This window comes from Drosophila gunungcola, assembly GCF_025200985.1.
Source record: "Drosophila gunungcola strain Sukarami chromosome 2L unlocalized genomic scaffold, Dgunungcola_SK_2 000007F, whole genome shotgun sequence".
NCBI lineage: Eukaryota > Metazoa > Arthropoda > Insecta > Diptera > Drosophilidae > Drosophila > Drosophila gunungcola.
The window spans coordinates 3612058-3635349 of record NW_026453162.1 but is presented as its reverse complement, the minus strand read 5'-3'; the positions used below and the strand labels follow the sequence as shown (position 1 = coordinate 3635349).

Here is a 23292-nt window from a genome sequence, read left to right as displayed (position 1 = left end):
GCGAAAGGCAAACAAAACTCACACAAACTTTTCATTTCACTCTTGGCCAAGTGTGATTGCATCTTGGCCGGCAGGCTGGACCGAGAACAAAGTAAATCCGTTTTACCTGATGGATCCGCTCTGCCGGCTGTCCGGTTCTGTTTGCCTGGTAAGGGGTTTTTTTTATTTTTCGATTTCTTTATCTTTGTGGGGGTGAAGTCCACACGGGGGTCTCTAGCCAACCGCCTGCTCTGAAGTCAAGCCGAGTGCCACCTATTCTGAAGAGTAAACAGGCTCTCAGGAAATCGACCAGAAATCAGAGGCTGCCATGGCCACTCTGCGTGCATTTGCATACGCAAGTCCCCAAATGACAGACAGTTATCTCGATTGCAACAGCCTTTGAAGTTTTGCTGATATTTAAGTGCAGGCACTGCATCCTGGCACAGACATACAGACATGCAGACATACAGACATGGCCGAGGAAAAACAAATTTCACTCTGCAAATTTTAAATTCGACTTATAAAGTGCTTAAGTTATTACGCTGGCCAGCGGAGCAGAGCAGATTGTTTAGCATTTCCGCTTCCGTGTGCACAGCTGGGGCACTGGGCATTCCGACTGGACTCGGCTTGCATTCTTTATGAGCTCTGCAACTCTGTTTGGATACGATTCCCGGACTTAATATTTTGCCCGGACTTAATGAGCAGACAAAGACTAAACGAACTCTCGGTCCTCCAATCTGGGCAGCGAAACCCTTTTTCAGCTATTGTTTTAGGACGCAGCAAACTGGATTTGATTGGGAAATTTGTTGATTTTTAATTTGACCCGAAAGCGACCTTTGCTTACTAAATTAGTTCAAAGGACTCATGGCCGAGGCAAAGGCCCCATCGGCAGATGGCAGTTCCCGAACACTCTTGCGTGGTGGAAGTCCTCCGATCATTATGTAAAGTAAGCTCATTTAAAGAGAAAAGCTTATGGCTCTGAAAATTACGCATACGCCGCATAAATCATTCACCGTAAGCCGGCACCGGAACGGACCGGAACGGAACGGGACGGAACGGAGGCGGAGGGCGAGAATCCGGACCCGGCCGGCGCTGAAACACAAAATGCGCGGCTGGCCGCTTTAATTGCGGCCTATTTATATGGCCGTTTGGCGTCGCGTTTACGTGATTAACTTGCTTTTAATGCAATTAAAATGCACGGCAGGTGAGTGCCAATTCGCAGCCCAAAGGGTTCCCAATGCAAATGAATTCAACAAAATCCGTTTCGGTTTACGTAAGTGGTGCTTATATTATCATTACAATATCTTTTGGTTTATACACGAAAGTTGGCCACAAGCCTCCAGGTTCTTACTCTTACTGAAGCTTTAGTTGCGGGACTAAAGCATTAAGCTATAGACTCCTTTGATTTGGGATTGTTAGCAGATGGTTTCTTTGCCCTACACTAAGCATATGTGTCCATTGTTATCTTAATCTTAACTAATCTTAGGATTCATTGTTATCAGGCCTAATTTCTATTTACACTCCCCCTCCACACAACGCTTAAGCTACAAATGCATCTTTGGTCCTCGCCTTCGGAGCTTGCAAAGTGACGATCTTCATGGTTAACTACAGGGGTGTCTTTGTAAGGGATGTGGTCCCTATAGTTTCCTCTCTGTGACGCCGATAAGATTGATTTTTTTCCATCGCTAATCCAAGTGCCATGCCACAAGGCTGTGCCGAGCTCCACGGGTTTCCTCCTTGCCAAGCACATGTCGCTACAGGTAGACAAAGTGCCCAAGTCCCTGGGCCGGGTTGTTGTTGACGGCCTCCGCCGCGAGCTTGGCCTTGGGGGCCTTGCCGTTCGGGTCCTGGGCCTCCGCCTCCGCCACGGGCACCAGTCTGCCGTAGACGCCGGCGGCGGCGAAGCGGGCGTTCATGTGGATGTCCAGCAGCTTCTTGTCCTTGCCCAGCGAGGAGAACGAGTGCGAGGCGGTGCGGATCTCGCGGATGTTGTACACTGGGCTGTAGGCGCGAGCGGGGGAGACGGACACGTTGACCAGCGACCGACGCAGGGTGCACTCCGTGGAGGTGTCCGAGGAGCCGGAGCTGCTGGCCCACTCGTCCTCGTCCTCGGCGCCCTCGCTGCTGCTCCGGCTGCTCCGGCTGCTGCAGCTGCGCAGGTCCTCGGGCAGCGAGACGTCCGACTCCAGGGAGAGCTCCAGCAGACTGGAGGCATCCTCCGCCTCCGCCTCCGCCTGCCTCGTGGCCATGGCCTCGTTCATGCTGGCCAGCAGCTGGCGCCGGCGCGCGTAGTGGGGCGTCCGGCGCACCAGGAAGTGGCACTCCTCGCCCCGCTTCACCCGCTCGGCCTGGGTGCGCAGCGGCAGGTCGTCCGGGTGCAGCTTGCGCTGGCACTCCTGTCCGGGACACACCTCGTAGAGCGAGAAGGCCTCGACGGGCTCGGGGGAGCCGTAGCAGCCGAGCAGCAGGTGGAGCAGCTCGTCGCTGGTGGTCTCCTCGCTGATGACCAGCGACTTGTACTGCGAGCTGGGCTGCAGCGCGGCCGTGTGGACGCGGATCAGGCCGCCCGGCCTCAGCTGCAGGCAGAAGCGGGACTCGCCCTTGGGGTGGCAGGCCTGCAGGATGGCCGGCCGGGTGTCCTCGTCCAGCACCAGGACGGTCTTCACGCCGGCCCGGCGCACGGCCACCTCCATGGACAGGTAGAAGAGCCGCGGGTCGCGGTGTCGCATCTTGAGGCTGTTTTCAAATTTAAATGCATGTTAGTGCCGCATCGAAACCGTATGTGGATGCTGTTCGCTTACCGTCTGAGCAGCTGGGCAATCACCTCCTTGCTGGTGGTGTCCCACTGAATCCCAAGCGTCTTGTACTCGATGTCGATCTTCAGGCAGTTGGTGTACACCTTGATTGTGGTCTGCGGGCGAGGAAGTTCGCATGAGTCCGGGCTCTCGAGGAGCGAAGGGTGTGATGGACTCACCTGCGGCATCTGCTCGTTGAGGCTGGAGTAACTGGAGGCCCTGGAGGGCGTCCTCTGCAGGTCCGAGGGCGGCTCCGGACTGCCGCACATGGAGCTGGCGCACGAGGAGGCGTGGCTGGAGGAGCGGAGGGACACCGAGTCGGAGCGGTTCCGCAGCGGCGAGATCTGCACGTGCTTCAGCATCTGAAAGTGGAGGAGGGAAAACGGAATGCGGGTCAGTCGTGTGGTTTACAGAGACCCCAACTCCTGTCCCATTCATTATGAATGCTTCCCGGAATCCTCCATGAGCACTTGCTACTCCAAATGAAGCTGCCACATCCGTCCTGTTTTGCAAACGGCTACACCGAGAATAAACTATAGGTACTGTTCGTATGCTACTTCGATGTTTTCAGTGATTACTTCCCATTTTAGCTTAGAGAATTTACAGAAGGATGGGAACGCTTGGTCCCGGACTCTAAGAAATGTTAATAGATAACTACAAATTGCTTTCCCTTGTGCTCTGTGTAGTTTTAAGTGTGGGCTCCCCCGTCCTCTGCGTACTTCCCCGATGAATGCAGCCACTTTCAGCCGCCGGCGCTCATTGAAGCATGTAAATGAAGGCGAAGATATTGAGGAGAAGGGTCCTCTGCCGAAGCATCTCTCGAATCGAACAACGAGGGGGAGCAGTGGGGTGGGGATGATGTATTGAAATTAATAAAGGGTTCGCAGTGTCGCAGCCCCCATCGCTGCGGTCCTCGGTCTTCAGTGTTCATGGCGGTGACAATGAGCCGTGAATGGAGGAAGTTGGGCGTGCATCGGGGAAATCGCCGCCTAACGTTTGATTGAATGCCCTACCTAGCCCCACTAAACATTCACGATTTCCCCCATGTCCAGATGTCCCTATTGGGATTCATTGGAGGCGTGCCGCACAGTGAGCCGATGCAACCGGAAGTTGGTGGCATCTAGGCAGCTCTACATCCGGTTTTGCAACCCGCATAGAGTTCTCTCTTTATTTCAACGGTATTCATATACCTACAGTGGCTCACAGCTCATTTGATGCAGAGGCCATTTCATAGTTTAGATGCTGTGGCTTGGAAACTAAAGCTAAGAAAATGGGGGTCCTAAGTTTAAACAACCAATGGTGTAAGCTCTTTTTGAGAATAAATTACATAATTCCTTTTTTCAATAATTTGTTTAATACAAGAGTAAGATTGCACTCAGATAACTTTAAATGTATTTAAGAAGCGAAATCAGTCACTTTTCACAATGAACTTTAGAACTAAATGTCTTCGCTGCGCTTCAACTTATAAATTCACGTTATCATGGAGATATAGGTATAGATATAGGTATATATAGGTTGGAGATAATTGTTTGGTTCCCTTTTTACGAAGGGTTTTAGCAAATGTTTGCTTATTTTTTAAGAGCTAATGGTTGAATATTATTATGAATCAAAAAAGATGTAGCCCCAAAATATTCGCTTTCTTCAATGCAAGCGGTGTTCTATATTTAGAGTAAATCAAATTTATTTTGGGCTTCTAACTTGTACTGCTGTATACTCCTGTTGAAAAGTTACAGCACAGTATACAGTATAATACAATACAATGTATATAAGTGAGTTTGGCTAGTCCGTATATTTTTCTCAATCGCTTTATGTGGGCTTCTCGTCTTCATTGCTGAGCCAACTTGTGGCAAAAATGTTCTTCCAGCTCAATCACTTGGATTGTTGTGGAGCCAAGCAGCATTTAATTAAAATGTAAAAAGTTCGGGAATATGGCTGCGATGATTGCGAGCTCTCACACTATTCATTATAACCGGAATCTGAAGCAATTGAACCGCAGCGGGCTAGCATAAAATTTCTATGGGCGCTGGAGCGATGCAGGCTTCGCCAGTTGTGACTGTGAATCGCGACTTAGAGTTGTGACTGTCGGGGAATAGTGACGGGGGGAGAACAGTGACGAGGGGGAACAGTGACGAGGGGCGAGTCACTGCGGTTCCCGCAATTAGCGGCTAATGTTGCATAGTTTCCCGCCATAATGGCACTCGGGTCACTGCGAAATTGAACCATCATCTATATCGCAAACACTTGGAAAATGCCAAACCGAGAAACTAAATTTGATAGGAGTAATGTGTAATGATGATGAATTTATATTGCTCCTTCGCACTCTTTATCACGGACCTTGTTTCAGCGATAACTCCAAAGGCAGGCAGAGTAATAAACGAATTTTGGGTCACCGGAAAACACCTCCCCATTGCAAAGCAACTAAATTAATTCCCACTCGAAGGAACCAAAAACAAATCGAATCAAGTTTTAAGCTGAGGATGGGAAAAAAATGGCAGAAGGAAGCCAAGAAAATGTATTTAATGTCAAATTGAATTAGAGTTTCGCATAAAATTGTGTAGCCCTCTGGGCTGCGCGCATAAGTTGAAAGTAAAAGATGCGAGGAAAATTGGTTGCCCGGCGGGAAAGCAAAATGTTGATGGGATCTCGTGTGAGGTGACAAAGGCAGGAGGAGCAGCCATTTGCCATTTGAGTGGATGTTAGTGTAGGATTTATAGCCTTGACCTCTCATTGAGTTGCTTAGCCCTAGTTTTGACAGAGACACTATGCCCCAAACTTTTCCAATTATGCCATCGATGCCGGCGGCCCTTAAAGTGCTGGAAAAGTCGCATAAATTCCGCAGGGCAATACAACGTGGCCAGAGACACTGACAGAGCGAAACGGGGCAGTAAGTAAGTGGCAGTCAGACATTACAGAACTTACAACTGCTGGCAAGCAACAAAAGAGGCAATAAAAAGCAGCTGCAGACGGGAGTCGGATACTGAAAGATGCTCAGAACTTGCGAGGAATGTTTTAATTTCAACTTCTCGGCGAGGAAATCGTAAGCGTTTCCTGCCAAGGAGATGACAGCTTCACTCACGGTTGAGTCGAGCTCTATGGTTTCTGCGCGAAGAATTGTTTTCAAGTACTAACAGACTCGTTTATAACAAGTTTTGCCTGCAACTAAAAAAGGGGGCGACACGGCTCATACACCATGCTAGAAATAAACCTTCTCCTTCAATGTGCGATGGCTCACGCATCCACATCTAACTGCCGCCCCCAGCACGGCACGAACCTCTGAGGCTTTTCAGATTCAAGACCTGATCAACATGAATACATGTCCTTGAACTTGTTGCTGAAAAGCGCAAACTTTTTAGTTACCGATACATATCAGCGACCTTATCGGAACGGAAGGGGGGCTGTGTCCTTTATCAATTTCACACATTCGGGCGGCAAACCAGCAAAAGGATTATTGATTGAACAACCCCAGCTGCGAACGGAGCCAGAAAATACTTTCATGGCCAGCCGACTAGAAAAAGGGACCGAAAACACAGACCGGCAACTAAAGAATTTTTCCCCAAGAACAAGGAAGATACTTTAAGTGCGAAAAGGCACGCTCAGGGGTTTTCCGAATAACTGGGCTGACGTGTCTGATAAGATTTGAATGCCCTCTTACGTGGGCTTTATTAATCAAAGACAGGAGCCAGAAGGTCGGATGGATGGGGCCTGACAAACGACAACAACCTCAAAGCATTTGCCAAATGTTGCCATCATCATCTCCGACGCCTTCGTTGTCCTTTCCTTTCTCCTGGCGGAGACAACAAATTTGAAGAAGATGAAAAATAACAGATGAACAGCGCCGAGGCAACGGGGCAGAAAATGTTTGGCAACAACACATGAGTCAATGTGTGTAAACACACATGTTTTCCTTCCACATTTTGATTAAGCATCGTCTTTTTAAATGTTAATTACGGCATGAGAAATATTTTCCAGCCTTAGTACCTCGTTTAAGTCGTGCTAACCATTTCCGTTGGTGAGTTTATGCAAATTTATAAGCTCAGGCTCATTTGCAAATAAATATGTTGAAAACGAAATCAAGCCAGTGAATAAATGTGACAGCTCATGTAAATTGGTTGGACTCTGACTGAAAATTGACGGAAAACAATATTTAAATAACCTTGCTATACACTCTAAAAAATAATGGGCTTCGACTTTAATTTGGTCAGAATTTAGACTAAGAAAAAAAGCTGTTTCAAGAACAGTTTGCCCATGGATATAGAAAGTCATTTATGGCGGAAGTGGCATGTAATCAAAAAACAACCAAGAACACAAAATTAAAAAATAAATTAACATTATCAAAGGTTGAAAACGAAGGTAGTTTGTTTTGAGTGTAGTTTTGAATCACATGTCGCATTTACATATACCATGTGTGCTTACTTGCATATTTAATGCACTTGCCACATGACGGGAAATTTGTTTGAAGAGGGCCACTGCATTCGCCGTTGAATCGCATTTGCGTTTTTTCTTCAATTTAATTGATGAAATTGACGTGCAAAAGTCAATTAAGCTAACCGATTTAATGGCCAGTGGCTTACTGAGAAAGACCCTTGTGATTGGACCCTTTTTGGATACATTGTTTGAGCCTACTTGCCTCGATACCCAACGAAGCGTTGCCGCTTTTATTTTTTCATTTACTTAGCTTATTCTTAGTTGAGTGATTTTCGGTGTTTCGCTTTACGGTTAATTTATGCGCAGCCTCTTTGGATTTTTTATTAGCAACTTTGCTTATATTTTGAAATGAAACACCCACAAACCCTCCACCAGCCGTGAAAATTAACACAAACAACAAGGAACAAAAAATGTGTGCTCTAATTTCGTAATGCCGTCATAAAATAAAAGCCCCACAAAATGTTCGGAAAAAATTAGTTTCTGTCTCACTAACATTTATTGTGCAGTACTTAGTACCCTGATCCTCGTCCTTAACATTTTTGTTGCCTTCTGCTGTTTTTGTAAGCCGCTTAGCCGCCCAGTTTTCATGCCATTAAAAAGTGTTGCATAGTAAAAGGAGCTGGGGCCGCGGAAGCGCCAAAAGTCAAACAACAGCATCGAAATTAAATTTCGCTCTATCAACTTTTTGCCTCAACGGCCCCATTGCAGGGCCGGCAGGGGGTTAATATCAGGGGCGATTCTTTTAAGCTGTTAATTGGGGAACTGCTGGGTTCGGTTTTGTTCCGCTGATGCCGTTGATGCCGCTGATGCCGCAGAGTCTTTTGTTTCCGTTTGAGCATAAAAGCCTTTAAAGCGCATTACATTACATACAAGCGAGGCGCTGCTCATTAAAATGTTTGCCGCGAAATTAAGACCTGGCTCGGACTTCAAGAGATGCTGAATGTGGAAAAGTGGAATGCAAAATGCAGAATGCTGCCGACTACTGGATGGTTCTCTAACACCAAGGCTGCCGCTCAAAATAGAGTCAAAAGGGCAAAAAGGGAAAAAAGGGAAAAAAGGAAAAAAAGGGCAAAAAGTGCACCAGTCGAGCTCGAAGCGAAATTAAGAGTAGCGCGCACAACAAAGCGCAGTTGTGGCTGCAAGTTATCGCGACGGAGCGAATTAAACATCTTTCACAGCTTCTCCCGCAGTGAAAGTGGAGCTGTACACTGACACAAATTATTTATATCTGCTTCTGACGTTTTCAATAGCTCACTTTGTAGAAAAAAAAAAAAAAAAAAAAAAAACATAAACAAGAAAAGAAAAAAGCAAAAGAACTAATCTTAACTCGTTAGATAAAAGCTGTAAGTTTAAGATGCAGATTTCATCATAGACGTGTAATATTTAGAAATTACTTCCAGTCATTTCGAGCTTTTTGCTGAATGAAAAATCATGTTTATTATGTATTATTCCTCACGGGTTTTGTCCCACTTGCTTTATTACTTTCCGCATTTTCCAGCATCAACATTCGCTGCTGGGGGCTAACGTTGTTAGCTTATTTAAGCGGCGCCCTTTCGAGAACACAGGTTACTTTACTACCCGCCCAGTTATTATGCAAAACAAGAGCGGGCAGATTAACATGCCAGCTAGCCCCTCCGTAAGCGTACTGGGAAATTATTTTTTGGGATCTATGTAAGCGTAAAGTGAGAGGTGAAAGCAGTGGCCAGCGGGGAAAGCATTTGTTCAAGCACCCAGGGATGCGTAGATGTTGTCGCCATGTCAAAACGGCACACGGAAGCCTGCATATGCAACAACGGATGCGGATGCGGATGCCGACGCGGATGCGAGTGCGGATGCCGACGCGGATGCGAGTGGAAGGGAAAACGACGACTACACATGTCGGCAATGACAGCAGAAATAATTTCCAATTATTTAGAGCATACTTTTGGGCAACCAATTTTCCATTACCCCTTTCCAGTAATGGTGTTTAAAATGTGTGGTCAACTAACAGCAATGACACCATGCTGTCGCTGTGGATGCAGCATTTGCTGCGTTTTTGTCACCTCATCATTTGCATACATTGCTGCATTTCGAATGGAATTTATACCCAGGTCGATAATTTATGTATTCTCTTCTTTACCAAGTCTGAATTTCAAAATTGCAGCTCTCAATTTTAATTAAATGCTTATGATGATGATGGTTAATGATATTTATAATAAAAGTAATTATTAAAATGCTTAAAGTGGCATAAACTCTGTGGGAGGAACTCTACTACCGGTCTGACTTTTTCAGTTTAGCTTCTGAAATAATACGATGAATGCAGCTCATTGTTTGCTAGGCAAACTTCGTTAGTAATGCCTTTGTAAATCATTTAAGAACGAAGCTTGTACAATGCACGAATTACCATTTCAGCACAGTAATTTTCCTTATAGGATAGGGGAGCCCACACACAGGCATCCTTTCGCTCATAAATTGCACATTTTAAAAGTGTCGTAAATTTTGCGTAGGTGAGAGAATCCACTATGAAATTGAATCGAGTGCAGCGGAGCATTGGCATGCACACACACCCTCAGAATTCTGTAGAGTTTTCCTTTCCTCATGCCAAAGTTACACATACTGTGTTTATGCGATGACCATTTCTAGCAATCATTTCATGAAATGGGGAAAAGACACTTCCTCCAGTTACTTACACACGAAAGTTTATGCATAAAATGTGGATGCGCAACCAACTTAACTCTCTATAATTTGGGTGGCAATGCCAGACGCAAGAGTTCACAATTAAAGCCAAATATAAATTAAATTCTTTTTGGCTTTAATTCACTTATTGTTTTTGACTCCACTCAGCGGCATAGCCAATCAGTTTTCGTGTTCGCTTTATCGATGGTCAAAATAGTAACAACCAGCCAAAATAATAGCACTGCCAGAGGTGCCAGACATGTAATTTAAGTTGGGACTTTATTTGACACGTCTGGGGTCTCTGCTTATGTTATTTCAATTCAATCTTGAGTTCACGTATTCAAAAATTCATGAAAATCATGAAATTCATCGCATAAACACAGTAACAGATGCCCAGCACACACATGTAAGGAGGCACGCCCAATTCGCTATTGCATACTTTAGAGCGAAAAGTTTTCGGTCTGTCATAAATTCAGCTGGCACTCCTGCAGCATATGCATTGGAGGTGGTTGTAAGGCCAAAGAGTTAGAGCTCCACTAATAATTGCACAGGATTTATGTTTAATTTTCCATAAGCTATGCCCCCTCGAACATAATAAATTTTAATACCAGCCATCACCAATAATGGTTGCGTATTTATTTTCCTGTTCTCCAAATATTTGTATTTATGTGAGTAACTCCTTGCTATCAAATATTCCTCTGTCACTCTGAAGCCTTCGCTGAGTGCATAAGTCAAGGTGGTGCGTTGAGATAAGCCAGCGACTTGTTGGAGTGCATCCTAGACACATCGAACAGGAAGTGGAGTCGGTTGGCATAACTTCCCAGTCATTAGCAGCGGCCATTTGGGGACAGGAGCGGATAGAAGGCGCGGCTCAAAGTGTTTTCCAGACACTTCCGCTGGATGCTGGCAACCTGTTGGCTGAGTGGAAACGTGTTCCGAGCGAAGGAATGGCCTGCCCCATGCATTCTTTTCGATATGATTTATAGCTGCTGCGATGGTTTTGCATCGACCCATGCTGGAAACTGGTTCGAAATGCATTCGGCATCCGGTAGCCGGCAAAGAAAAACAGAAAATTCCAACGTTATGCTAAACTATGCTGGATATGTTTGAGTTGTTGCCTTGTTGCCTATATTTACTCGTTTTACTCGTGTGTGGAGTGAGCTTGGAAGAGGCAGATTCTGATTTGATTGTACATTTGGCACAGCAATCAGGGGCGGGATAATTGGACTCCTCGGAGCTGGCACTTCTGCAGCAGACATGCCTTATTGTCGCTCATCCTTTGCCTTTCTACCGAATGTGGTAATCCCTCAGATTGACGTGGCTCTCTGCACGTGCCATCAATTGGTGGATGCCGCACCCACACCACACCGACACCCACACCCACACGACCACTTCTTCCACTCTAAGAAACGAGTATCACCAAAATGAAGTAAGCACACTGCCTTAATGGCCTTAAATTTTGGTTAGACTACCTGCCTTTTAAAAGTAAAAGAAAATATAAAATCCAAACATTTATATGTGGTTCCATGAGCCAGAGCCAAGTTGGTTAATAAGTTTTTTTCAGCCAAGCCTCGCCACACGCTCCAATGAAAACAAACTAGGGTTCTGGTGTGTGAAGTGAAATGGAGACTTGCATTAATTTTCCCCGGCTTTCTACTCAACGTTTTTGGTAGGCTTGGAGCGTGTGGAAAACAGGAAATGTAAGGAAATGTACACATTTATAGTGGCAAGTGCAGTCGGAAATTCAATTAGATGGCAGTAAGAACATACAGTTAACTGTAAGCCTTTCCTCCAGGGAACTGCAACGTAGGCTCTTAGAAAAGTAAATAATATAAATGTCTTTCCTAACTTGCAACCTCAATTTGAGGTTCGGGTTGAACTGCAATTCCCACACCTTTGCCATTTAACTCTACTGTGCACATCTTTTCGAATTACCTGATAAAAATGTGAGGCATTTCATTTCATTCTGTTCCTTTAACAAGTGGTCCGAAAAAATTCGTATAACATAAAATACTTCAAATGCGCTTGTCCTCTCCGTCTCACTGTCACTTTGCTCTGCTTCCTTTGTTTCTGGCCATTGGCATCGGGCACTATTTGCTGTCAAATTATTTGCTCAGGAATTTAAGACTATTAAATGGAGAGCAACGCTTTCAACCGCTGTCGCATTACGCAAACGTATACTCGTATACCCATGTTTTCGGAATACATACAGATGTGCAGAGTTTTGCATACAATTTTTGGCCTGCCTCGCGAACAAAACCAACAAAGGCCCTAACACACAAGGGAAAAGCCTCGATCCAAAGGTAAACAAGCCGCCAAAGGAGCCAGCAAACCCAGGAGGGCGAAATCTGGGGCAAAAATATGGAAAGGGCTTTGGGTCTCTGCCATCTTAGCTATTAATTTTTATTTGTCTTGTCACTTCAAGCATGCCGGCAAGTTGCCTGTTGCTGGGCGGAGCGCAGTTCGAATTACCCTATGATGGTATTTCAGCCCTATAAAAGTATTTGCCAGCTGTGTGTGTCTCGAACGGAGAGGAAATGAAGTTAGTCAAGTTTTTAATACAATACAAATATTATATTACAAGCTTCACTGTACTACTTTGTTTTTGTGTTGGGAACAGCTTTAAGTGGCCAATGAAAAAGTTTGTTTCCTACAGTCATAACCCCTATTCTTGTAGTTTCGTGTCTATACCGAAGAGCCTGAAATCGTAGTCTAAGCTCATATTTTTAAGCCGAGAAAGAAATATATATTAAGATAGTGAAAAAAGTTTTTTAAATTTTGTTTATCTGTGTCTTAATGGCAACTAAACCCAACACATTTTCTTCAATGCACACTTTGTTCATTGTTAACAAACAAATTGAAAACTATTCATTTGAAAATAAATAAATTGGCAAGGGCCTGGAACTTGGTGTATATTTAAGCCGGACAAAAATGCCTCTGATCACTTGTGCAGGTACCGCTCTCGAACATTTCCCACAACATTAATCAATCAAGAGGATGACCGCCATGCAAAGTGCACCCTGCCACCGTTTCCCTGGCCAGTTTCCCAGGGCCACGCGACAGCTGCCACTGGGTGCGCATTATGGAAAAGCATATGGGAAAATCAGCAGCAAAAACCGGCGTGTAGGAAATGCAGTGTTGCCCAGGCAACATCGGCAAAACAATCTCGCCACGCACATATGCCGTGGCCCCGCCAACATCCATCCATCGCATCCATGAGATTCACTTGATACGGCGAGTGGAAGCTGAGCTGGCAGCTGACTTGCAGTCCTGCGCTGCATCCATACATCCACATCTATATCCATATCCATAGATAGCGATAGTGCAGTGTGGGAATTTCGCTATGAGAAAACGAGGCAAGTCCCAGCTGCCTTTGTTGAGCTGAGATCTCTTGAGGCAGCAGGCAGCAGGCAGCAGGTAGCAGCGCTGTGCGTGTGCATGTGCATGTGCATGTGCATGTGCACAACATGTGGAAAGAGCAGCATGGAAATGTGGAAATGCCGATGATGTTTGGTGATGTTTTGGTTCCATAGCACTGGGAAATCCGGTTCGTGTTTGACGAAATCGGCGGCCACTTTGATTGTGGAGCCATTTAAATGAATCCCACACCCAAAAGTGATCCAAATGTCGCTTCCGGTTCGGATGCGACCGAGCCCCACTGTGATTTCTGTGGGATCCTCGACAGGACAGAGTTCGGAGGTCAGATGCTGCTAACAAGATTCGTTTAGTGCGCAATGTGCGCCCTTTGTCTCAGGCCAACGCCCACAATTGGAAGGCAAACAGAGCCGAACGAAAGGTGTGAAAAGAGGTGTGCTTATCTTTCTGGGCAAAGGGCCCATGTTGTCAGAGCCTAAGGTTGATGCATAACCCACGATAACGACCGAGCTGACAGGGAGCTCTATGCCGTCTTAAAACTGCTGACTTCTTAACGCTGGAAGGTTACGTAGCACCAGCACTTCGGCTTTGTATTATGAGAATAATGGTTTGGGTAGGATTTTGTAAATCATCGCCGTCTTTAGCACGAATTTCATTAAGTCTAGATTCAGTTGTCATCACACAAGTTCCATAATCCCGTCTTCTCAACCATTCAGTTCCTGGCATCGAGATATTTCTGCTGGTACGGTTCTACGACCAATTAGATTTTCATTCTCGCTTTCGTTTATTCCTTTCTCAGTTGCCAATAACTCGCTCTCATTAAGGGCCCTGCTTCCTGTCCTGTAGCCACAAAAAGAAGTTCACCGATAGTTTTCATTCCCTTTTTTGTAGTGGCAAGTCAAAGGAAATTTATGAACCGTTCACAGAATGTTTGGTAAGCGATATTTTGTCAACTGGACAATTTGTCGGCATGAGTGGGCAGAATGCTTTGTATTCGAGTCTGTATCCAGACATTCCATTTATTGCGGCCAACGCCCGGCAGGAAGCTGATGTGTCTGGGCCCCAGAAAATATGTTTTGTGTAACTATTCTGTTCATACGGCCATAAATTACTAGAAGCCGGGAACGACTCGAGGGACAAACTGGCCCCCAGTACATTTTCCAGTGTTTTAATGAGCTTTCCTCATACATTTTGGCAGAGGCATTTTGCCATCTCGCCTGTGCTCGTGTTTCTTGGAAGCTGCAAATTAAACTAAACTGGTTTTCGGGTTTCTGAATTCCAAAAATTGGAAACCAACAACGATATTAAATTTTGTTCGCTAAGTACTAATGAAATTACGCCGTATCAGAGTCACAGCTTGGGCAAACTAAGTTAACTGTAGCCTGCTAATGGATTAATGCGAATTGTTCTACTATGCCAACAATATTAGCCATGCCGAGCTTTGATCCCTCTGTAGTTAACCAGCAATTGTGTAAAACATGCACCCAGAGAAAAAACATGGTAAGTAAAATGTTTTCACTTTGAATTAAATAAATTACATTATCATGTTCTTAGTTTATTTTCAGTAAGTTTATATTATAATTTCAGTCAGAAGTTTGCAACGCAGTGAAGGAGACGTTTCCGACCCTATAAAGTATATATATTCTTGATCAGCATCACTAGTAGAGTCGATCTAGCCATGTCCGTCTGTCCGTCTGTCCGTCTGTCCGTCCGTTTATATGCAAACTAGTCTCTCAGTTTTAAAGCTATCTGCATGAAACTTTCCCAAAAGTTGTCTTTCTATTGCAGGTAGTATATAAGTCGGAACGAGCCGGATCGGACGACTATAGCATATAGCTCCCATAGGAACAATCGGAAAAATAAATGAAAAAAAATTATAACTTTTCTGTTTTTTATTTTTTTGTTTAGTTCTTCGACATTTAGTAATGGTTAAATATTTCCGATTTACGGATTAAATTTCATCAAAGTCGGACGACTATATCATATAGCTCTCATAGGAACAATCGGAAAAATAAATGAAAAAAATTATAACTTTTCTGTTTTTTAATTTTTTGTTTAGTTCTTCGACATATAGCAATGGTTAAATATTTCAGAATTATGGTTTAAATTTTATCAAATCGGACGTCTATATCATATAGCTCCCTTAGAAATAATAAAAATATATAAAATAACTATCAAATAATTGAGCTGCAAATCATCATAGCTTCAATGTTTTTAAACATATACGAAAGTAAATCATAATTTTAATGTTTTCAAAAATGTTTAATTCTTGCAATAGCTGCAAGGGTATATGAATTTCGGCTTGCCGAAGTTTGCTTTCTTTCTTGTTTGTAAATCAATTTTACATTCAAGTATTTTAATGTTTTATTTTACCATGGAGTTTTTCTCTGGGTGTAGCAGCAAATGCTAGACATGTATCAGCCCAAGTACCACAACGAGGTACATGGAACTAAAAAACAAACTAAAAAATCAACAATTAAAACGAAATCGAAGAGCACACTAATTAAACTTTGCGCTACGTAGTTTAATTTTATAATAAGAAGTGTAAATGTTTGTGAACAGCGGCAACCTTGAATGCAAAATGTTAAGGAGATATGAGACTAGCAGAGTAACTGAATGTCGTACCAAACATGGTCAACCAAGAAGACCGCTGACTAAGTTCACCTCTGACTAAGTACGGATTGCTGGGCGAGCGGGGGGTGTAAGTAAACAGCTCCATCCAGAGCCATTTGTCACGCTTCGACGTGCTGGTGCAGCACGCGCCGCAAACAACGACAGATCACACATCACAGATCAGAGATCTTAGTCACATGCGCAGGTTGGTGCAGTTACTGGCGGTCTTTGACTCGCGCTTTGCCTGCGCTCTTCCGCGTCCACCTGCCAGGTGGGTACTCGTGGTGGCTTTGGAAGAAGGTGATTGGCCCCGCCAATTTTGTTGCCATTACGCCTGGAAAATGAGTTTGCAGCATCCGACTTGATGGGACTGGGTGCAAGGCAAAAAGTGGCCTCGCCGGTATTTAGTGCAAGCAGGCTGGCTTTGAGCAGTAAGAGCATTAACCGTTCATGCTGCTTGCCCCTGACATCTTCCTGGCCATGTCGGAAGCTGGCCAACACTAACTCTCAGGCAGGTTTACTTTAAGCCGCGTTCAAACCGGCGAAAAACCACAACGAAAGCGTCGCGGGTAATCTCAGTGTGGCAATCAATTGAGCTCAATTGCTGCTCAATTAATTAATAAATTATGCGTTTTTCATAATGCGCATTAATGGAATTTATTGTGGACGTAGAACAGAACTTTTTGCTACTTGAATGAATATTGCCAGGCAACAAAAACGGAAGTACATGTTCAACAGTTCATTATGACGAACACAAGGGGCACTTCGGGTGATGTTTAATCAATATTTGTTTGTGGAACGGACCAAATGGACCATTGAAGTAATAAATCTTTTTCGATGGACTTACGCTTAGTACTGGACCGAGTTTCTACAACCTTCGAAGAGCATTCAATGGCAGTTGAACGAATTTAAATTGCATTAAAATCTATCAGCTGGTCATTCCATATTGTTGAAATTAATTAAAATTTCCAAAAGGGAGGCAAAGGCGTAGTGCAGTTACTCGATGAGCTCCCTGCGCTGTTGTAAATATTTCATTCCGCGTTTTGTTTACGTGGATCCAACAAAAACTCTTCATAAATCTGTTAAAATACTGTAATATTTCATCGAGTTTCTCCCCCTTCAAACTGCTTGCAAACTGAAAACGCTGGCCGCCTCATAAATTTTGAATATACCAAAAAAACAAACAATAGAGCAGGCTCCGGCAAGCCGAAGTTTATACACCCTTGCAGACTATCAGAACGGAAATAACGCTTTGGTCGAGTGGCCCAACTGTAAAATACTCTATAAAATGTGAACCAAGACGCATAGTCCTCTATATATTATATGATGCCATTTTAAATTATAAGCATATCATCTCGAAAATTATTAAGTTCTGCAAGGGTATAGAAATGTATAAACTTAAAAAAGCTTGCGGCTCTGCCCGGAAATTATAAATTCAAAGAAAAAGCGTTCGGTTCTTTTTTGTTTCGCTTTTGGCTGATTTACACAATTACAAAGTGCAAGCGATATTTTGATTTCGTTTTTCCATAGAAGCCGGCCAGGTATTGTACTTCACTTCAGTTTTTGCGGTTGTCGATAAATTATTCCAACATGGCTTTAGCGACAAAACGTTTTTGTGCCGTTTATTTTGGATAGTTTTAAACTGGCTCTTTAAAATTGCAAACCCATTTAGTTTTATACAAAGGCCTTTTTCCCAGTTGAAACTGCAAGGTCGATTATTGTCTTTGATGCGACCGGCACAAAAACGAATTATCTCCATACAAATTGCGCATTTGTTTCGAATAAATCAGCTAAAAATACAACACAAATTATTGTCCCACACTGTAAGCGTTTTCCCACTAATGCCTTCCCAGTCACAACAGCCTTAGACTAATAATTAAATGCGCTTGGCCCTAAAAAACCAACATGCCACTGCAACGTGCCACTTTAAAGGCAACGAACAACTGTGCCTCGCCCTAATGAAGTTATGAGCTGCGGGAGGAATCGAGTGCTCAACCGGGGGCTGGAATATTTATTTTCGACGTCACTCTTTCAGGCATACTCCACAAATATGCTGAAAGCTGGAGGAGGCTTCCACTTAAGCGCCGACAATTAATATTTTCCATATTTCTTATGTTCTTTGCTGAGCTGCATTCCCTCGTTGTTTTGCTCGTTGGAGTGTCGATTAAGTTGCTTTAATTTTAAGCAGCCCTCTATATTTAGAGGCCTCTGCGATACATGGTTTATCTTACGGGGGAGTCGGCTGCGAGATGGATCTGTGGAGGGCCTTGTTCCTATACGAGCAGGCAGCCGATGCACGATAAGCGTAATGAATATACATGCCCCTATGTTCATGTGGATGATTCACATCCATTTGTGGAGCAGCAGCTCGCTGAGGTTCAAGGCACTGTATCCGCGAGCTGAGAGCTGATACCGCCAAAGTGCTGGTGGATTTCGTTGCCATTGGCCTACCCAAGTCCTCCCAGTGCCGGCCACAATCACGGAAAACGGGCAACGTCGGTCCAAAGAGGATCCGAAAAACAAAGGGTCAGAGAAGTTGCCAAACCGATTCACACACAAATTTGCAATCGCACAATTAAGTCGCCTGGGAAAGGGCCCCTGGGGCTTCCTGTGCCAACGAAGACGTCAACTTGTCATTTGGCAGCAGTGGACAAGTGCCCAGCAGGAGCGACAGTTACAGCCTTTAAGTTGGTTAATTTATCATGACTAGTGGCGGCAGAGAGGCAGAAGGCAGTGGACAGCGGGCAGTGGACAGTGGACAGTGGACAGTGGACAGTGAACAGTGGACAGTGAACAGTGGACAAAGAATGCAATTGCGACGAGAGTGTAGTTTTTTCGGCTCGGGATTTTTGTGCCAAGTGTTTTTCATTTGGCCGCCGTGGCACTGACTGATGTACCCAAATTAATTACGCTCAAATAGAGCTCCAAAGTGGGCAAGCGATTCGGCTTTTTACTGAGCTCAGTACAGAGTTTTTTGTAATCCTTTCCCGGCGTTGAGCTGGCGAGTTTCCGGCCTTTAGCTCTTTTTGCCCCCGACCATTGGGCGCTACACGCATATTGATTACCAGGTAGTCGAAACCAGCTGGGAATCGGGGGGCTACGAGCGATTTAAGGGCGAGCAAAGTTGCATCTGCAGGGGCAGTTAATGAATCCCAGCTTGTCCAGGAGTGAGTCAATCAACTCGAAGTCCCAACATTCCGCGTTCCCACAGTGCTTTAAGCCAGAGACCAAGGCAGCAAATTCCTGTCCCAGGATAGGACCTGGGAAGCAGCCAGCAACTGCAAAATCAACGGCAGCAAACTCACTTGCGGTTGCATTTTGCGGTTTGCGCCAGCTTGTTTAGTACATCAACAAATGCGAGCCACAGAAGCAAACTTCTTTTTGGCGTGAGAATTTGTCGCATTCTGAGGTGGGCGACTGGAAGCACGTGTTTCCATCCGGCGGGGAAAGTAAGACTCGGGAACGATTTCCCACCCGATAGGCTGCCCACTGCGAGACACTTTTCGCAGTTAGACTTACGGTCGAACGAAAGTTTTACGGGGCCTTAGCCCGAAATGAAAGGTTACCACAAGCTACTTGCAACTGACCTTAATGGATCATCCGATCTGCTGTTAAAAGTGAGAAAAGCGAAGGGAGAAAACCACACTTCATAAGTTCGAGATAAGCATTTTTGGTCGTAAAACAAGGCAGATAACCTAATAAAGGAAAAGTAAAGATTGCAATCATGAAAAAATTCAAGGGGTTCTCTCAAAATCTGATCTTTGTATCACAAGAGGTAAGCTTTCTTCTTGAAGACTGATTTCCATTGACCCGGCACATTCCTCACGCTGATTTCGCTGTTATTTATCTTAAATTCAAGTCCGCTACACAGGTAAAAAAATCTTAGTTCATCCGTTGCGGATTTTGTTTATTTTAAATATAAAAATTGAACTATTTTTGGAATCGATTTTAACATCTGCAAATAAAATTTCGAAATGCATTAAAATCAAATAGGAACTATTTAAAATATATTTTAACATTAAATCATGCAACTTAATATGCATTGTATTTAATTATATGATTTAATATATTATTCATATATTAAATGTATAATTGGTAGTTAAACAGTCAGATATTTGTTTTTACTTTCCCATTTTTTATCAGTGTACAAATGACTAACGCTGGTTTCACTGAAAGCCAAATCAATGGCAAATCACTTAGCACCAATTCGCAAATGTATAATCGTTTCGAATCATACACTGTAGTTTTAGAGAAAACTAGATGCCATGAGGCGTTTAAATTGTTTTACGGCCTTTGTTTAACAGGTTGCCGAGCGCAAACAAACAGTAGGCTAACAGTTTTTGTGTACTTTGGTTTTTGTTAATTAACAAGACAAAATGTTAACAAAAAATATGAGTGGAGAGCAGCAGACAGAAAAACGGCAAGTAAAAGCGCCAATAACAGTTTTTGCTGACATTGTGCCATAATTTAAAATAAAGAAGTCGCAGGTTATTTTTTCATTTCGCTGCCGAACTTGTTTATTGAATTTTAAAGTCGCTGACTCAGTATGGTTTTCGTTGTAATTCAGTCAAGTTAGCACGAAACGTTAAACGATCATGAAATCCATAATAAAAGAAATAGAAAAACCCCGATTCGGAATATTTCTGAGTATAAGCTCAATAATAAGCTGTTGAAAACTACTTAACCTATTTCAATTCATTTGGTTATGATAAAGCGAGATAATTCTGAATTGTTTTTCTTTAATAGGAAAAAAAATAATTTCATATGTGAAAAAATTAATAAAAATTAATATAAATCTCAGTATGTGATAATTATCATAAATAATTTAATGTTTCTTTTTTTTGTCGTAGTAAAAGTATCTCTCATATACAGTAAGCTTAAGTTCGGGTGCACAATTTAATGTCGATTTCACAGTTTGTTTGTCAATTGTCTTTTCACTGAGTGCGCGGGTGTGTCTTTGGTAAATGGAGACACAAAAGACTTTTAGTGTACCTAACTTTATATGGAAAAAAGCAACTTCCTCAATCCATAAAACCAGTAATAAATTACCGAAAGGAAGTATTCAAATAGTTGGTCGTCTATTCTTTGCGATGAGCTCCATAAAAATAGGAATATGGAAAAAAAACAACGTAACCACTCAAGTTTTCAGAAGAAATCTAAAAAGAATCGTCTTCCTAACACAAAGTGCTTAGTACGAATTAATATGTACATATCTCAGTCAACTCCAAATGCCAAGATCTCCAGCGAAAGATATATGACCCTTTTGCCAGACCACACTCAATTTCCCCCCAACCTCTTCTTCATCTACATGTATTAATCAATGGACCTCAGTGAGCTGATTCCTTGTAAAACGGTCATGGTAAGTACGTGCAATACGAAGACTAAGTGAGGCGAATATCCTCTCATGGCTCACGTATCTCCAACCCAACAGACCGAAATCAGCAAAGCACGGATTTCAGAGTCCTACCTGTTACCACTAGTGAAAAAGGCGCTACACCGAAGGAAACCGCACTTGACAGTAGCACACGAGCAGGTAGTTCCTCAAGCCACTTTCTTTCTCACGTAGCCTCCAAAACTCGGGATCGGATCACAGCAGACTAAGCCCTCTAAGGGACATTGTTCTTGTGCATTTCCTCTTTAATTAGCCAAATAGAAACTAACAATGACAAAGATACGTGCTTGGTATGGTATGCTCATCAAAAACATAACGAAACTATGCTGCAGACAAAATGCTTACATACGTTGAGAGGGCAGGAAAGCAATTCAAAATCAATAGTTGCGGTTATGATGAAAATGGCAGTAAAATTGCGAGAAAGTGAAGCTAAGACACCTCGTGTTGAATGTTTTATTATCGAGCCAAACCGCTTTGCGCGAATTTCTCAGCTTATAGACATGGTCGCTAGAAGAGCTTCCGCCAGTTGTCGTTGCTTCTGGTGGGAAATACACATATTTTATTATTTCTCTGGAACTCAGATTTGCTCCTTAAATTCGCATTAATTAGCAGCCCTGGCTCAAAGGCCAAATCAAATGATAAAATTGTTCATCCGATTTTTGATTTTCAAATCGGATTACACAAATGAGCGTCATTGTTTAACTGAGCGATAACATTCATTTGTGTTCAAAACAAAAGAGGCAGAATATCTCACACAAATCTGAGAGATATTCATCAAATCAAAGTTAAAGTCGAGACGCCATTTTTGTGTCATTTACCAACAAACCAACTCAGACTAATTAAGGAAATCTCTCGACCGAGCAATTTACATGAAATTTGTATGCATTTCAAAAAGCTGGGAAGTTTTTTGCCGCATGTGTGGCCTCTGGTGCAAATTTGAAATATTGCATAAAAATGCTGAGCAAAATGTTGAATTGCAGATTTACGGTTGAGCAGTTGTCTGAGCCCAAGAACCGGACAATGATGTTCAGAAAGTCCGTATTTGCATTATAATGGCCTTGATGACCTCTTGGAAGGAGGAAATGAGTTGACAACTTGGTTACCGTTGCGGGGTTCAATCAACTGTGCACAGCGAAAATGTCCCGATTTGTTATCGCAATTCGATAATTAAGTAACAGGCAAATTGGCTGAGAAAATTCTTAACTTTCACCAAAGTGCGAAGAAAACCGATCGAACCAAACTAAATCTCGTTTCCCAATCAAACTTTCTAGAGGATTCGATTATTGGGCCGCAGCGAAAACTGGGCTACACTCAATGGACCATAGAGATCGAGATCCACAGATCTGGGGCTTACCTCTAAACAAGCGAGATTTTGTATCCAAATGAGTTTTATGTGTAATCCCAAGACTTTTCAGTCCGACTTTGATGGATGGCAGAAAACGAAGTCCAGCGAAGACAAGACAAGGTCGCACTGTTTCTGTTTCTGTTTTTGTTTCTGTTTTTGTTTCTGCCTCGTTTGTTTTTACGCCCCTTTGGCTGGTATTAAGTTATCAAGCACTCCGCTGTACTTTGCATGCACGGTGCATTCTTTCGCGTATCCACTGCCAAAGGTGCGTAAGTGTTCCCTGCGAGGGGCGGCGGAACTGGGGGAAACAGGTGCACTCGGAAGGCAGGTGCAGTGATTTTTATTTAGCCATGCTCTTTCGATTTCTTCTGAATTTGTTCACTTATGTTTTGGCTTGCGGACCAACTTTATTTTTGACCCGGGCACACATTCACTTTCGTTCAGATGAGCTCGCTTCCGTAAGCTAGTTCACTAAGAATTTTTGTTTCGGAGCGGAGAAGCGACGAAGACCGCATTCGGCAGTGTTTACAGGCGCAATGATATACCCGCTTAAATAAACCCGTCAGATACTCAAACTCACAGATACAACATGTGCTGCTCCGCGGCCAACAACAGGAACACAACAGAAATGTTAAGACTAACAGACGCAATCAAGCCGCAACGCTAGCGTCTGCGAGGTCTAACCCGCTGAGAGTGCGAGTGCTATTCTGCCG

The 23292-nt window shown here is 43.6% G+C and overlaps 1 protein-coding gene across 3 annotated transcripts; it reads right to left on the bottom strand.

Annotated features, from left to right (window-relative positions):
• Positions 1-1241: 1241 nt before the first annotated feature.
• LOC128253148 (uncharacterized) lies at positions 1242-23178 on the bottom strand. Of its 3 annotated transcripts, XM_052981347.1 has the most exons (4): positions 22589-23153; positions 2954-3136; positions 2781-2890; positions 1242-2715 (listed from the first exon to the last, which is right to left on the bottom strand). In XM_052981347.1, the coding sequence occupies exons 2-4, from the start codon at positions 3134-3136 to the stop codon at positions 1734-1736; spliced, it is 1275 nt and encodes a 424-aa protein (XP_052837307.1). In that variant the 5' UTR covers positions 22589-23153; the 3' UTR covers positions 1242-1733. The 3 variants fall into 3 exon arrangements, with proteins under 3 accessions (XP_052837307.1, XP_052837306.1, XP_052837304.1); XM_052981346.1 differs by lacking the exon at positions 22589-23153 and adding an exon at positions 23160-23178 and having other exon boundaries at positions 2781-3136; XM_052981344.1 differs by having other exon boundaries at positions 2781-3136.
• Positions 23179-23292: the final 114 nt, after the last annotated feature.

Coding starts and splice junctions, on each gene's coding strand:
- LOC128253148 (XM_052981346.1), bottom strand. CDS start 3,136: ATGCTGAAGCACGTGCAGATCTCGCCGCTGCGGAACCGCTCCGACTCG. Junction 2,716..2,780: donor ATTGCCCAGCTGCTCAGACG/GTAAGCGAACAG, acceptor ATTTGAAAACAG/CCTCAAGATGCGACACCGCG.